This window comes from Triticum aestivum, chromosome 2B (assembly GCF_018294505.1).
Source record: "Triticum aestivum cultivar Chinese Spring chromosome 2B, IWGSC CS RefSeq v2.1, whole genome shotgun sequence".
Classification (NCBI taxonomy): domain Eukaryota; kingdom Viridiplantae; phylum Streptophyta; class Magnoliopsida; order Poales; family Poaceae; genus Triticum; species Triticum aestivum.
The window spans coordinates 773,650,737-773,664,907 of NC_057798.1; the positions used below are offsets into that span (position 1 = coordinate 773,650,737).

Genomic DNA, 14,171 nt, shown 5'->3' on the forward strand with positions numbered 1-14,171 from the left:
CCGGCGCTAGGGATTTGGCAGATTGAAAAAATGGGAGCGTCGGAAAGTGAAGGGGAGCGGAGTGAGATATGGTTTCTGTCGGAGGTTTTTTTTTGGGGTCGGGGTGGGTCAGCAATGGGCCTGGCTGACCTGGCCGACGCGCCAGAACGTGCCTGGACCGTCTCATATCTGCCCTACATTTGAGATGGATATGAAAGGTGCCGGTTAGCCTGAACGTTTGAGACTCATTTGAGAGCTCAGATTCGATCGGTATTTTGTGACGATCAGTGACCGGACAGCCTACCCGAACACATGAGATGGATTAGGGCGTCCGGCTTTATAATAATACTCTTAAAGCACAACACCGTAATTGAAACCGCCGTCCACCAGCCAGCAGCCACCAACCCAACGCCTCGAGGCGCGAGCGGCGCCGCAGAGCCTTCCGACCGCTGCCGCGGGATCTCGTGTCCGCCAGCGGCCACCTAAACCGAGGTGAAAGCAGGAGCAGGCCCCGCCGCCGCCGGCCGGCTCAGAGGATCACATCGTGCATAACGACGTACCATAAATGGCAAAAAAAACGAAGTTAAAATCGATGCACGGCGGTGCGTGAAAGCGGTCGTCAGTACGTACTGTGCACTCGCCTGCATGCATATGCATGATCCTGTCAGTGCACTGGTAGCAGCCATGCTTGATTAAGACGGTCAACCGCGTGCAGACAGATCGACCGACAGTCCTCGTGAACACGTACGTACCACCCGGGATCAGCCGCTCGCATTATTTTTGAATTTATTTTAGAATTTCCGGCGTTGCGTTTTCAGTAAAAAGAGATGTTTTTGTCGATGACGAGACACCTACAGTGACTTCGTAAATCTTAAGATAATATGCCGGCTCGGTCTCTCGGAGGTGCTCATAGGGATAAGGTGCACATGTGTGCATTTATAGGGACGAGTGTATGCACGTATGTATGAGCGCTTGCGTTTGTACTGTGTTCAAAGAAAATAACAAGATAATTTCCTTATTGAGATAGATGTTATTACATGTGGGCGACTGAATCTCTTCCCTTCCTTCCTACTTAAAAGAACAGATGGTTCTCTCGTCCACCTCGCCCTTCGTCCAATCTTACATACCTTCATTTCTTCCTCTCTTTATTTTTTTTACCTCGCCTTTTATTAACTTATCATGTAAATTTAAGTTTTTTTTGGTAAGCCACAACGTTATTTTACAAAATATAAGTATTTATCAACTAAAATCCTAAAACTTATTTACACAGTTAAATCACAGACAGGTTATCGCAAAGACTTTATTTATTTATAGAATCTGTAAACTACAGGCGAACATACTACAATATTTATATCAGTTGCACACACGGGCAATTACCTAGTCGAAAACATATTTTTCTAAGGAATATTTTTTAAGTTAGAAAAATATATTAAGGGCACTAGTATTCTATATAGTAACTAAGTAGATGACCCTCACTGGACGTGGTGTTTTGGCTCCCAAGTGAACAATAAATTCACAAAACTTTTTAAAATCCCAATTTTTTTGTGGTGAAAGATGCGTGAGTTCGTGATGTCCATGCAAAAATTCAGCGCATTTGAACATCTGACGAGCCCTCAGCAAAAGAGGCAAATTTGAGGTATGTGAAAAAGTTTACTGTTTTGGACTGTTTAGAGCTGTTTTTTTTTGTTGGGAGCTACTTAGATGTCTGAATGAGCTAAAACTTGGCACGGACATCACACATTCAAGCATCTTTCACCATAAATATTCTTGATTTTTTTTGAATTTTCTAGTATTTTATTTGAATCTACTTTTCACAGGGTGTAGACAAGCTCGGGAGCCGAATTGGATATTCGACCATCACTTCTCTACTACAAAAAGCAGACGATCCTCATTGACCTATTTCCTTCAACATGCACGCGTGTCATCTCAATCCTCGTAATGTATTTCTCTCAATAAGAACACACGCCACATCGACATGCAAAATGAACGGAAAATACCCATATCGAAATGCAAACATGCATTCCAAAAAAAAAATACAAACATGCATGTGAAAAGGACCATTTTCAACAATTAAAACAAATTACATACATTTTTGTTCCAACTTTCATATTATTCATTAATATATTGATGTTTCAAACCATAAAGTCTCATAAAAAACAATATTGCAACCAATCTCCGCAACTGAGCGTGAAGTATCTTCTGGTTACTCTACAATAAGAAAGACACTTCTGCTTCGGTACACCCCCCACAAATCAGTTCCTTCCATACAATTCTCAAATCCAGTAACCAATCTAATGTAACACTTGCATTATTGATAGATAACAATACACTGCCACGGAAAACTAATGATCGATAGATAACAAAACACTGCCATGAAAAACTAATGATTGCGTGATTAAAACAGGATAGATCACCAAACCACCAGATCAGGCGGCTCGTACGAACAAGCCATTCTAGGGCTGACTTATTGAAAGGTCGTAAGAGAAGTAGCAGTTCGACACAGCCGAACGGAGAAGGATACGCTGTCTTCAGCCATCAAGGCTGGGCTAGCCGACGGTTGCCTGGGCGAGAGAAAACAACCTGCATGCAGTATATATATGTCAGCCAGGCATCACGAAAAGGTGAAGATTCAGATATAATTAAAATGTTCTGATCTGATATGTGAAAACCACATGTTTAGGTATTTCTCAAGAAAACACTTTCATCATTTGACAATCTTATTGAATTGTATGATTTACTGCAGTGAAAATTAATGGTCGCTGCATTTTGGAGACCCTGCTAATTTCCCACAATGTGATCTTTTAAAGACCAGAGGGAGTATATGACTTCCATTTGTCTGGAAACTACATATGTAAATGTATATACACAGTGAGCATACATACATATGTACGTACCTGGTAATCTCCAACTGCTCGTGACTTGAAACCAGCTGCAGAGTATATGAGATAGAATTCCCATATACGGATGAACTTCTCATCGAAGCCCAGGGCTAAAACTTGACTGCAAGAAAAAGAAAGCAATAAGAAATTAATACTAACTGAGCAACCAACTGTGAAGTATGAATATGTGTATATAATCGTCATAACAAATTTACTTGCGTAATGAACATATGATATATGCGCTAGTCTCGCTTTCGCCAAGTTATTCCTAATTAACTGGACGGTATTCTTCTATAGTGAATGGCAAGTGATACTTACTCTTTGTTGGTCATGAAGTTGTCCCTCCAGTGCATCAGAGTTGTGTAGTAATGAGGCCCAATATTCTCCACATGCTCTATGCTACACTCGGTGCGCAACAAGAACAGGGAGGGTTTAATCAGTGGAGATCCATCCATGGCCATGAAGTAACCAATCAAGCATCGATGGATTGATGTAAAACGTACCAGAACCTTGATGATGTGGTCATTGCAGACATTACACGGCCCAAAGAAGGAAGGCAACCGCCAGGAAATATGTATTCTTTTATGAAGTCTGTCCTCCTTCTGTATTGCTCGTACCGTTCCTCTGGAGCTGAGATGAACTAAATAATGCACATGTATGTATTTGCAGATAATCGTTAGTTCATGATCGTGTAAGCCTAAGGTCTTGCTTGGATAGGAAGGAGTATGTTTCATTGGGTTTTCCTGACAATCCAAAAGAAGAAGGTCTAATCCTCGTTCTTGTGCACCGCAAATAAGCATATACTAAGTTGTTGTTTGTAGTGATAGTGGAAGCCGTCCGTAAGGCTGTTTGGAAATACATTTATTAACAATGATATTTGTCATGCACTAACCTGGAGAACCAATATGCCATCTTCTGCCAAGTAAGACTCGCAGCAGGCAAAAAATTCGTCCATGTATTCATGGCCAACATGTTCGATCATACCGCTGATTTACAGAGACGAATACGTAAGTATAACCACACATATGGGCATTGTCCAATTCACGGTGAACAGTCGTAATGTAGTAATACTTACCAGCTTATGATTGCATCATACTTGCAAGGTGGTATTTGACGGTAGTCGCACAGCATAAAACTTATGTGGTCCTATATAAAAGTTAATAACAATAGACAGTATAATTGCTAACTAGGATTTCACCCTCCCAAAGTAAGCTGGGGATGAAACAATACTAATTCTCTATGCATTTCTATCAATTATAAATTTATAATATGTTAAAATTACATAGCAGCTAACCTGAAAAAAAGGTGTGCTAGAAAATCTCGCAAAAACAAAATAACAATGAAAAAAGCTTCCAAAACAGTAACATGCTTGGATCCTTGGATCTTTACGACAGCATGCCTATTTCCTTGATTTTTACTGTACATGTCTATTATTTCCACATGCCATTCTCAAAATATATTTCTCTCTTGCGGAAGATATTTGGAAGCAAAAAAATAGTAAAACTGACTCCCTTTAATCCAAATACTTAGAGAAATCTTGATTAACTAAATGTATACTTCAGTTCCAAACTAATCGACAACTCTTCTCGCCAAATTCTACAAATGTATTGAATACTAACACATAGCGGCGAAACCATAAATTAGATAAGACAAAGCTAAACTATGATGCTGGCAGGTGCATAGGGTACTACGTTTCGGTTCCAGTGGGCTGGCTGGACCCAGGGTTATATGTGCCAGCTGCTTACCCAATCTATCCCATTCCACTCTCGTGAACCTTAACCAGGTTGGTGGTGACCAAGGCGGCGGCGGGGGAGTTGAAAGGGAGGTAGTGAGGTCTGGAGTTCGTGATTTGCAGTCCTACAAGATGTTGTTGATCCCTTCACAGACGAAGGGACGACAATACTCGTTGCAAGCAGATGGTGGGGAGGGTCAAGGAAGGTACGGAGGGGAAAAAGAATGGTGTTGTCCTGAAGAGTGTGGTAGTCGTGACAAGCGTGGAGGCCGTGATGACCATGGCAATGGCGGGGGATGGGATCGGGGTGGACCGCACAGGGCAGGAGGCACCCCAAATCTTAACCACTTGGTGGTACGCATGGACGCACAAAGCCAGCGCTGCAAGGGCATTATTCCTCAAGTACAACCACCACCAAGCAAGACCGAGTTACTTCTTCCAAGGTAAATGTGTGTGAAGGAATGTAACTATGTAAGGTTTGATATGGGACAACAGCCTAAGCCATCGCAGCACGTGGAGTAGGCATTGATCCTCGATTTGTTTAAAGGAATGTAACCATGAAAGGTTTGTTGTATTGTGGTTTGTCCCCACAGTATCGGCTGAATTGGTCATGGAAAGTTGTTGCTAAAGGAGAGTAAGGAAGCCTTACTCTCCACATCTTTATATCATCAATTACAAGAAAGGCTGGAGGCTTAGAGGATAGAAAGGCTAAAATACTCGCACTACACTTTCTCAGTGAACACATGCATATGGTGGATCAGTAATTACTATTGAACTATAAAAGTGGAGATGTATTGCATAAAGGTGGGGGTAACATAGAACTAACCTCTAAGCCAGCTTCTCTGACTTTTCTCTCTGCGTATTTATGCTGCTCCGCTGACAAAGTGACTCCAGTGTATTTGCAGCCAGTTTGTTTGACCGCTTGTATTGCTAAACTTCCCCAGCCGCTACCGATATCAAGAACATGATGGCCCCTCTTGACTTTAGCCTTTGGTTGAATATGTATTTTGCAAGGTTGAAATACCACCAGATCAAGTTCACAGCATTGTCTAATTGGTAATCAATCTAATGACACAAGTTCTAGAGATATGGAAGTACTACCTTGTCGATTAGAAGGCTAAGCTTACGTTGCTGGGCTACTTCTAAGCTTTCATTCTCCATCTACCAAATTTAATTTTAGTCTGTGAATTAATAAAACTACTCTACAAAATTTACAAGCTGCAGAATAAAATCACAAGATTTCCAAACCTTGAAAACAGCACAAGAGTAAGTCATCGATTTGTCCAGAAAAAGCGAGAAAAATTCATTACTCTGCACACATATATGAAAACAAAGACAAACTGTTAGTATTATTTGGTATGTATAGACGTACTGCAAGTAATGAATGATAGTAAATCATTTTTATAAGGTTTGGAACACAAATATCTCAATCTCAGTATGATCTTTAATTATTCTGGTATTACAAATTGACCTATGTAGCTAGTTATCTTAACCCTGATGGAATGTAATAACAAAAGAAGAGACATGGGTACTGACAAGATCATAGTGCTGAGAGATGTTCCGACGAGTTTGTGTCACAGTGTTCTTCCTCGAGACTTCGCGTAAAATGTATTTAGAATGTGCCAACCGTGCTATTACATGCAAGGGTGTCCACCGACTCCTGAAAGCAAACAATTTAATATACATGGTTAATCACAAATACATAGATTCATAGATACTACTCCCTCTGATCCATAATAAGTGTCGTGGTTTTAGTTCAAATTTGAACTAAAACCACGACACTTATTATGGACCAGAGGGAGTACTTCATTTTTATCAAACAATTCATTGGAATTCAGTGGACAAGGACAATTGGAAGGTTTAGAACCCTTTTCTGGCACTCCTGCAGCTCCTACGCACATCTCTGTTAACAATGAGTATCTGCACAGAAATAGATTATGGATTTGATCTGAAATGAAGAAGAAATAGCTCTACCAATAAGATCATGAACTATGATATAGTTTTACCAGGAAAAGATTCAGAAGGCCTTCTCGCTTGTCAAGAAAAGAGAAACATCCGTTAATATAGGCTTCTGCCAAGCCAAGGTTTCCTTCTGTTGCAACCTGAAAGCCGTCAGAGAGCCAGGATAAACACATGTGGTTCAAATGTGAAGGTTGGATAAAGCAATTGCACTGGAGTATACAAGAAATAAAGAATCACGCATGGACATATCACCAATCAGAAAAATAAAAAATGCATGTGTACGCAGAAAAGAGAAGAGAAGATAACCTTCCAATAGAACAAGGGGTCATGAACTCGCATGACAGATTTTATACTGCATTTGTCGCAAACTTTACCAAAGCTCAACACACTACCTCCTCCTTCGACCAATCTGCACGAAAACTATCAAGGTGAAAAATACCCATAATTGGACACCACGTAGTACAGCAACTCATACAAGGACTCACATCAAGCTGCCGATGGTTATGAATTGGTTGAAAAATCTTGCAACTAGAAGGCGCGTCCCAGCCTCGGTCCATGATGGAATCATCTGCTTTGGGTTCCGCAGAAGCTGAAATTTCTTTCCAAGCAAACCTTGAGCTGCTGCTTTCCCAGCCTGCATCGATCAATATGTGACAAACACAAATAGACCTCATATATCTATTTCATGAAATAGTCATTCTAAATTTTATGTGATTGAAACTAAAAGCATATATGTCAGGATGGGGTAAACAGGAAAAAGCCCCCATAGATGAGTAAAGGAGAAGCTTGGAAATAACTTGGGCCTTAGGCCGACTAGTAAGCAAGGATATGGTTAGTTATGGTTGTGATAGGATTAGTTATGTTTAGCTTTGTTAGACCCTTGCCAATTTTAGCACGTAACAGAATGTTCATTATGCTAGACAGATCAAAAAGGGAAAATGGAGAGGTTGTCCATGAAATACCTTCAATCCATCTTCATGGAAGCCATGACCTGCAATCCGAGGCAGAAGAGACATTTGAGACCTATGTTCTTTAGATCACTTCATACCTAACTTTATTGTAGTAAAAGTCTATCGTAGAACTACATGCAAGTTATTACAAATAAATTATCTAAAAACTGAAATTCATGAGACTGGTTACCTTGATATGCCCCACAGAACCATATTCCTCTCTTTCCCTGGATCTGATCAAGCTGAAGATAAGCCTTGGCCGCAGCCACAGAAGGAACAGGAAGGCTTGTAGACCATTTAAGCAACACATGATCCGGAACACGAGGGGGGTTGAGTGTCACCAGGAAAGGCCTGACAGATTCAATTTTCTGGAAGTGCAAAAAAAACAAATATACCACAATTAGTAATTAGGCAATCCATTCATACTGCTGGAGATATTAGGTTGAAGCTTCCATTTTGCTGTTATTCCGTGAGCCTGCTCTACAGTGTGCTCTAAAGTGATGAAAATATGTCTGCATTAACGAATTTACCTGAATTTTGTTTAGCCAGTAAGTAACAGAAAAACCCATGCTAGTTGTCCCCAGGAAATTCCAGGCACTCCATGCGGACGAATTTTGGGGCATCAGATTTTTATCACGGTGGAGGTATATATCTCTGCAACATAAATGTATCAGACAATCACTAGATTAGCTCAAACTTAAGTTATGTGTTCATTTAGCAACATTGGGCATGCTTTACCTTTGGACATACTGACAGGCAGCTAGAATTCTCAGTTCGTGATGTGTAGCTTCAGCTCCTAATACTTTGAGAGCATTAGGTGCATGGACCCCAAGGATGACACTGTCGTATGTTTCCTCTGAACCATCATTTTCCAAGACTCTGTAGCCAGCTGCTGTCAGTGCCAAGATAGAGGATTGTTTCAGTTAGTGAATCAATAATATATATACCTCAGGCAGTTAATCAACAAAGAATAACGCATGTATGTACCTCCATCAAGGCTTGAAACAGATTTGACCCAACAGCTTGTTTTAATTCGACAGCCCATGCTCTCCAATTCTCCTTTTACCTGCGGTAGTTGCATTGTTCAGTCCCTGCATTAGGCTGCAGCTAAAGCCTAGAGAGTGCAGTAAATAGAGATCATGTGCGAGCTTGTTGTCGCCGCCTATATGGGTTGTAATACTTACCTTGTCTACAAAGGACTGCGAACAAGCCTTGACAGTGGGCAACTGGGGGTAACTAAACAGCTGAGAGTGCAGCGACTTAATCAGCTTTCAAATGCACAAAGACGAATTAAGAATGCAAATGAAATGGGAATGTAACATGTATACAAAGTAGCTAGGCACCTGAAGAAGGTCATGGTTACGGAAAAATGATAGCACGAAGAAAGCGGACAAGCTAAGAACGCCTTGTGATGAAGATGACCACATGCCTGCACAGACTGGAATCTGCACCATATATATATTATCGGGTCACCAACTCAAAACTGCATAATAACCATCTTTAATTACTGACCCCTGCAATGCACCGAAGTTGCTGGGAAATTGAATGTACTAACCATTAAGGAGTCGGCCAAGGTTTAAGTTAGAATTTGAATATTTCATCTAAAATTTCCATATTTAGTTGAAACTGTAGTTTCTCTTCACAATTTTACATGACTATTCAAAAATTGAAATCAAAAACTGAAAACTGAAATCCTGATGTGAGATTTTGCCAAAATGAAGGGTTGCCGGATACACTAAAAAAGGGCAGAAGCAAGTGAGTAGATTTGAAGCAGTACAAGATAAGCCTCTTGGAATAATAGGGAATATCCATGCAACTGAATGAACTGCCCCAATGTCTCATTACAGTCCAGATCAGGGTTATGTTCATGGTTCTCCAGGTACCTTCAAGCCAAATTTTGAACCAGCGAGTTAATCGTCATCACACATATAAACACAAGGCATATATATATATATATATATATATATATATATATATATATATATATATCAAGCTACGAATGGAAATATCATGATGCACATGAGAACTGAGGGGCTGGACTGCTTACGTCAGAGCATCGTTCTTGAACTTGAATATCTCACGGAGCATGCGCCAAAAACTTGTTTTCAATATATTGGCTTTTTGTGCCAAGAGGCTTGAGATACCGTAGCCATTGCCCCACTCATATCCTCCGCTGCCATCCGGTTGTGTACTCACTGAGAAAGACATGTCTGAACTCTCCATCTCCACCCCGAGGCCTTCTAACCATTCCACCATATGGGGATATGTTACCTGCATTGATGCATATGACAACAAAAATATTAGTGAGGAACAAAAATTAATCAGAATAAAATAAAAATATAGAGCTGCAACTGCATTTCCAATCATAAGCATTTTAGTACTATATTGAAAACATAACAATACGAGTCTTAATTAGGGCAGTCAATGCAGCTCCCTTCCAAGGATAATACCTAAGCTAGTGTTGTATCGATTTTGGACATTTTGCTACGAACACTGCAAAATAATCAACCACCTCAAAACAGAAACACAAATCCACAGGCAGAACTCTCCATTGAGCTCGCTGAGCCTAACAAGCAACAACTCCAATATTTTCTAATTATTTCCATGACTAGATCCGGCACAGTGCGTTGTTGGCATGATGCGAAATCAATCAGACACCAAACAGTGCTGATAATAATAATGTAAAGGTTCAGCGTGAAAATGTGATAGTATTTGTAGTTAGAAAACACTGGGATGAGTTTTGTGCTTAGAAGCATTCCACCGAGCACCTTCCGTGCGATGAGCAGGTGGGCAATGGGCACGAACTGGAAAATATAGCGGGGAGACGGGGGAGCTATGTTGCAGATCAAGCCTGTACGAGGGTGCGGGGGAGGCACCTCGCCGGAGCGGTCTTCGCGCCGACGGCGCCGGCTGAGGGTAGGCGAAGACACAGGGCAGCGGTGGGAGAGGCCCGGTGGCGGCGCCTGCGTCGGAGGAAGCCGAAGGTGTCATGGGACTCCTTTCGGCGTGGTCGAAATGGTTCTCGGGAGGCGCCGGCAGAGTGGAAGAAGTTGGCCGCCGCGGCGGAGGAGGAGCAGATGCCGGAGTGAGTCAGTGGAAAGGTGGGAGACAAACGCTTTTTTTTTTTACAAAATCCATGTGACGTTGTGCAAGGGAGCTTCACTTTTTTTAGAACACTTTTTCTTGTTAGAACACTGCTTCGACATGGAAGCAAATCTGTGCTTCCACGAGAAGTAAATTTGTGTCTCTTACGGAAATAAAAAATACCAAGACTCATTTTTTTCCTTTTCCGAGAGGTATAGTTAGCAGAAGAAAATCTGTGCCTCCACGACAAGTAAATTTGCGCATCAAAATCACATATTCTTTTATTTCTTTCCATAACCTAGGAAAAACCAGGCCAAACCGAAACGCCGAAAACTCCCGAAGTAATAATGTAAAACACGAATACATGTTCAGAAAAAAAAATCCAAGCAAGCGCCCAACACGCGATACGTGGCGACGGCTGGGAGCGTGGTCACTTTGTACATTGAATTGAATTTGATGAAAAAAATTGAATTCAATTCTTGTATCTGATAAAAAAATTGAATTCGATGAACATTGTTTTGAAACTGATGAAGAAAACTTGAATTCAAGAACATTTTCTTGAAAATTGATGAATATTTTTTATTTTTATGAACATTTTCTAATTCAATGTTCATTTTCGGAAATGGATAAAAAAATGAATTTGATGTTTTTTTTCTAAAAATATGACCATTTTTTGGATTTGATGAACTGTTTTATAAATATGGATGAATTTTTTTGAAAAAGGAAAGAAAAAATGAAATGAAAAGGAAGAAGAAAACCCCGATAGAAAAACAAAAAAACTGGTAATCGGTGGGAGGCACACAGTAAAAAGCAGAACTGGGCCGGCCCAATATGGCTGTGCGTGCCAGAGGGGGGATGCGCGTTACGCGACTATTCCCCAACCTACGCGGGGAATAAGAGTTGGGTACGACAGGCGTCGTGCTCGCTGCCGAGCTAATGCCCACGGGTTGACATGGTACAACCGTTTAGCTTTTAAAATTGTTTCCTAATTTTTTCCTTTGTTTCGGGAAAAATTGGATCAAAAAGTCAAAAATGCACGAAAAAGGCCAAAAAGCAGGTCCATGTCGGGCCGACGCGTTTACCATGCATGTCGTGCTCGTCCACCGAGGTGAGGCCCACATGCTGGCACGAGACGATCACTTGTAAACGGGTCGTCATGGGCCATACCAGGCAGGTGTGTGTCGGGCCATATAAGGCCCGGGCCGGCCCGATTGCCACCTATGCTCATATGGTGTAAAAAGGGGGGCCTCTATTCATTAACCATAGATAGATGAGTCCAGACTTGTCTACTTCTCACGAATTAGTAATAAATCCAAAAAAAAGCAATGAAGTTCAAAAAAAAGTTAGCATTGAAGAAGCTCGAGTGTGCTAGGGGCATGCAAGTTTTGTTGTGAAATGACAATCGAGGAGTTCTACCCAAGAAAAAAATTGTCTCGATAAAATGTCTTTTTTAAAGTTTCTTTGAGAGACAATTTCTTCTGCCTAGAACTCCTCAAATGTCATTTGCCCTGCATGCTCCTAGCACACTTGAGCTTCTTCAGTTCCAAAATGTTTTACTTTTGTTTGAATATTTTTCCTATTTTTTTAAAAAAAATGTTCATGCCCAGGTTTTTTTTAGGGAAAGTTCATGCCCAGGTGCAGATACACTTTGGTCACCAAAATTCCGCCATGGCTCACTATTGACAAGTTGCCTCAGAAAAATGATTCGGGTAAGTCGATTTCGAGAACCATTCGGGTAAGTCAATTTCGCCGGCTGACAGGCAATTTTTTTTAAAAAAAAATTGTGAAGAGGCTGACGGGCAATTGTAGTTACGTGTGGCCAAGACAAAATTTGAAACCAAAAATGTAAAGTCAATGAAGCGAATATAAATAATACTCCCTCCGTTCCAAAATGGATGACTCAACTTTGTACTAGCTTTATACCCAAAATAGATAAGTCATCTATTTTGTACAAAGTTAATACAAAGTTGAGTCATTTATTTTGAAACGGAGGGAGTAGATAAGAAAAGGGAACTTTACGAAAAAGGGTTTCCCCCGCTTTATATTATATAAAGCAATGAAAAGGGAACTTAAAAAAATCAATGAGAAAAAGGAAACTAAAATAACAAAATCCACATGGATCTCCGTTGGCTTAGACCTAGCAAAACCCATTTAAAAACGAAACAGTTTGTGCTAAAGAAAATGCTAGACCTAATGAAATCGATTTCGTTTGTTATTAGTAGTGTTGTAGAATCAATAAAATTAATGGCCGCTTCCACGCGGCCAGCACATGTCAATATCTCAGCCAGTAAAAATGCTAGACCTAAAGATTTGCTCCTCGGCCAGGCCCAAAACCAAGGGACGAATAGAATGGGAAATTGTACAGCAGCTGGCTGCATGAGGCAGCGTAACTACACGTGCACCACCGACCTGGCTGAAGCCCATGAAGCCGAGGTCGAGCTTGACGCACCCGGCGGCGCCGTCGTCGACGGCCACCGTCCTGGAGCGCCCTCCGAGGCTCTCCTCCTGCTCGTACAGGGTCACATGCACGCCGCCTCCGCTCGTGGCGAGCAGCTCGTGCGCCGCCGTCAGCCCGCTCACCCCGCCGCCGACCACCGCCACCCTCATCCTGTTGTGTCTCTGTGCTCTGCTCTGGCTCTCGATCGATCTTCCCCTTCAATTTAAGCAGGGAGTGGCTGGTTTAGCGTGCGTCACAACGTTTACTCCGACATAACACCGTCGTAGTAGTACGTCTCAACAAAGGGCTGGATAAGGATGATTTCCATTAACGTTGGGCATCATGCAGCACCATGTTACCATAAGTAGTACTCCGTACGAGATACGACGGCGCGTTGATTTACCACCGATCGACCCACGTCCCACGTGCACGGGTCAGTATTTTCCTCATCACGTTAATTACGATCCAGTATCAGGCCCCGAGATTACTGCAGCAAAAGGGATATTCTGTTTAGGCGCCCATGCGCCGGCCTAATACTTCGGCTGGTCCACTTCCGGCCGTGTGATTAAGTGCCCTGCATCCGTTCGATCTGCCCCTTCCTCTCCCCTTAGAAGCTATGGCGTCAGCGGTCGCCGGCTACCCGCAACACTGCGCTCGCCCCCCTAGGCCGCCCCGCTCGTCCTTGCCCCCATGCTCACCGGCAACCCACCTCCTTATGTCGCCGGTTGGCTCGCAGCATTGCCAATTGTAGTAGAAAACAGAGTAGCACTCGTCATGGTCACCACGGTTGCAACTCTGACACCGGCTGCTTCCAGCCCGCGGGTAGCATCACCGCCTCAAGCTCGCTATGGGCCGGAGTGCCAAGCAACAAAAATCTTTCATTTGTCGGTTGAAGCAAAAGAATTATTAGGTTCCAGAAAAACTAAAGCTGGTTCCAGCAAAACAAAGCCAGCAAGAAAAGCTTCCAGGGGTGATTGTAGCAAAAATATAGTTAGTTCCAGCAAGAACACACACTGCTTCCAACAAAAGGTTGCCGTCAGCGGTGAGCGCGCTTCGGGTTCCTGCACATTGCATGGCAGATAGCAATTATCGATGCCAGTTCCAGCTCTGGGCTGACCCGGTTGTAGCAAAAAGTTGTCGTGGTTCCA

At 42.1% G+C, this 14,171-nt stretch overlaps 1 protein-coding gene across 4 annotated transcripts; it reads right to left on the reverse strand.

Annotated features, from left to right (window-relative positions):
- Positions 1 to 2,081: 2,081 nt before the first annotated feature.
- Positions 2,082 to 13,202, reverse strand: LOC123047298 (uncharacterized). 4 transcript variants are annotated; one of them, XR_006422916.1, is made up of 24 exons: positions 12,996 to 13,202; positions 9,550 to 9,773; positions 9,280 to 9,385; positions 8,846 to 8,947; positions 8,687 to 8,746; positions 8,490 to 8,568; positions 8,241 to 8,394; positions 8,033 to 8,156; positions 7,693 to 7,870; positions 7,515 to 7,543; positions 7,038 to 7,186; positions 6,859 to 6,961; positions 6,597 to 6,692; positions 6,458 to 6,510; positions 6,127 to 6,250; positions 5,839 to 5,901; positions 5,692 to 5,751; positions 5,417 to 5,578; positions 3,934 to 4,004; positions 3,751 to 3,844; positions 3,362 to 3,601; positions 3,177 to 3,257; positions 2,874 to 2,979; positions 2,082 to 2,559 (listed from the first exon to the last, which is right to left on the reverse strand). XR_006422916.1 is itself a non-coding variant. In XM_044470803.1 (24 exons), the coding sequence occupies exons 1-24, from the start codon at positions 13,191 to 13,193 to the stop codon at positions 2,515 to 2,517; spliced, it is 2,595 nt and encodes an 864-aa protein (XP_044326738.1). In that variant the 5' UTR covers positions 13,194 to 13,202; the 3' UTR covers positions 2,082 to 2,514. The 4 variants fall into 4 exon arrangements, 3 of the variants coding, with proteins under 3 accessions (XP_044326738.1, XP_044326737.1, XP_044326739.1); XM_044470803.1 differs by having other exon boundaries at positions 3,362 to 3,498; positions 8,241 to 8,391; XM_044470802.1 differs by having other exon boundaries at positions 3,362 to 3,498.
- Between the last annotated feature and the right edge of the window lie 969 nt (positions 13,203 to 14,171).

What these genes read in the sequence shown, in the direction of transcription:
- LOC123047298 (XM_044470802.1), bottom strand. Translation starts at nt 13,193, where the DNA reads ATGAGGGTGGCGGTGGTCGGCGGCGGGGTGAGCGGGCTGACGGCGGCG. An exon ending in ACCACATCATCAAGGTTCTG is followed by an intron (nt 3,258 to 3,361) that starts GTACGTTTTACA and finishes CACCGAGTGTAG; the next exon opens with CATAGAGCATGTGGAGAATA. An exon ending in AACTTCATGACCAACAAAGA is followed by an intron (nt 2,980 to 3,176) that starts GTAAGTATCACT and finishes TTTTTCTTGCAG; the next exon opens with TCAAGTTTTAGCCCTGGGCT.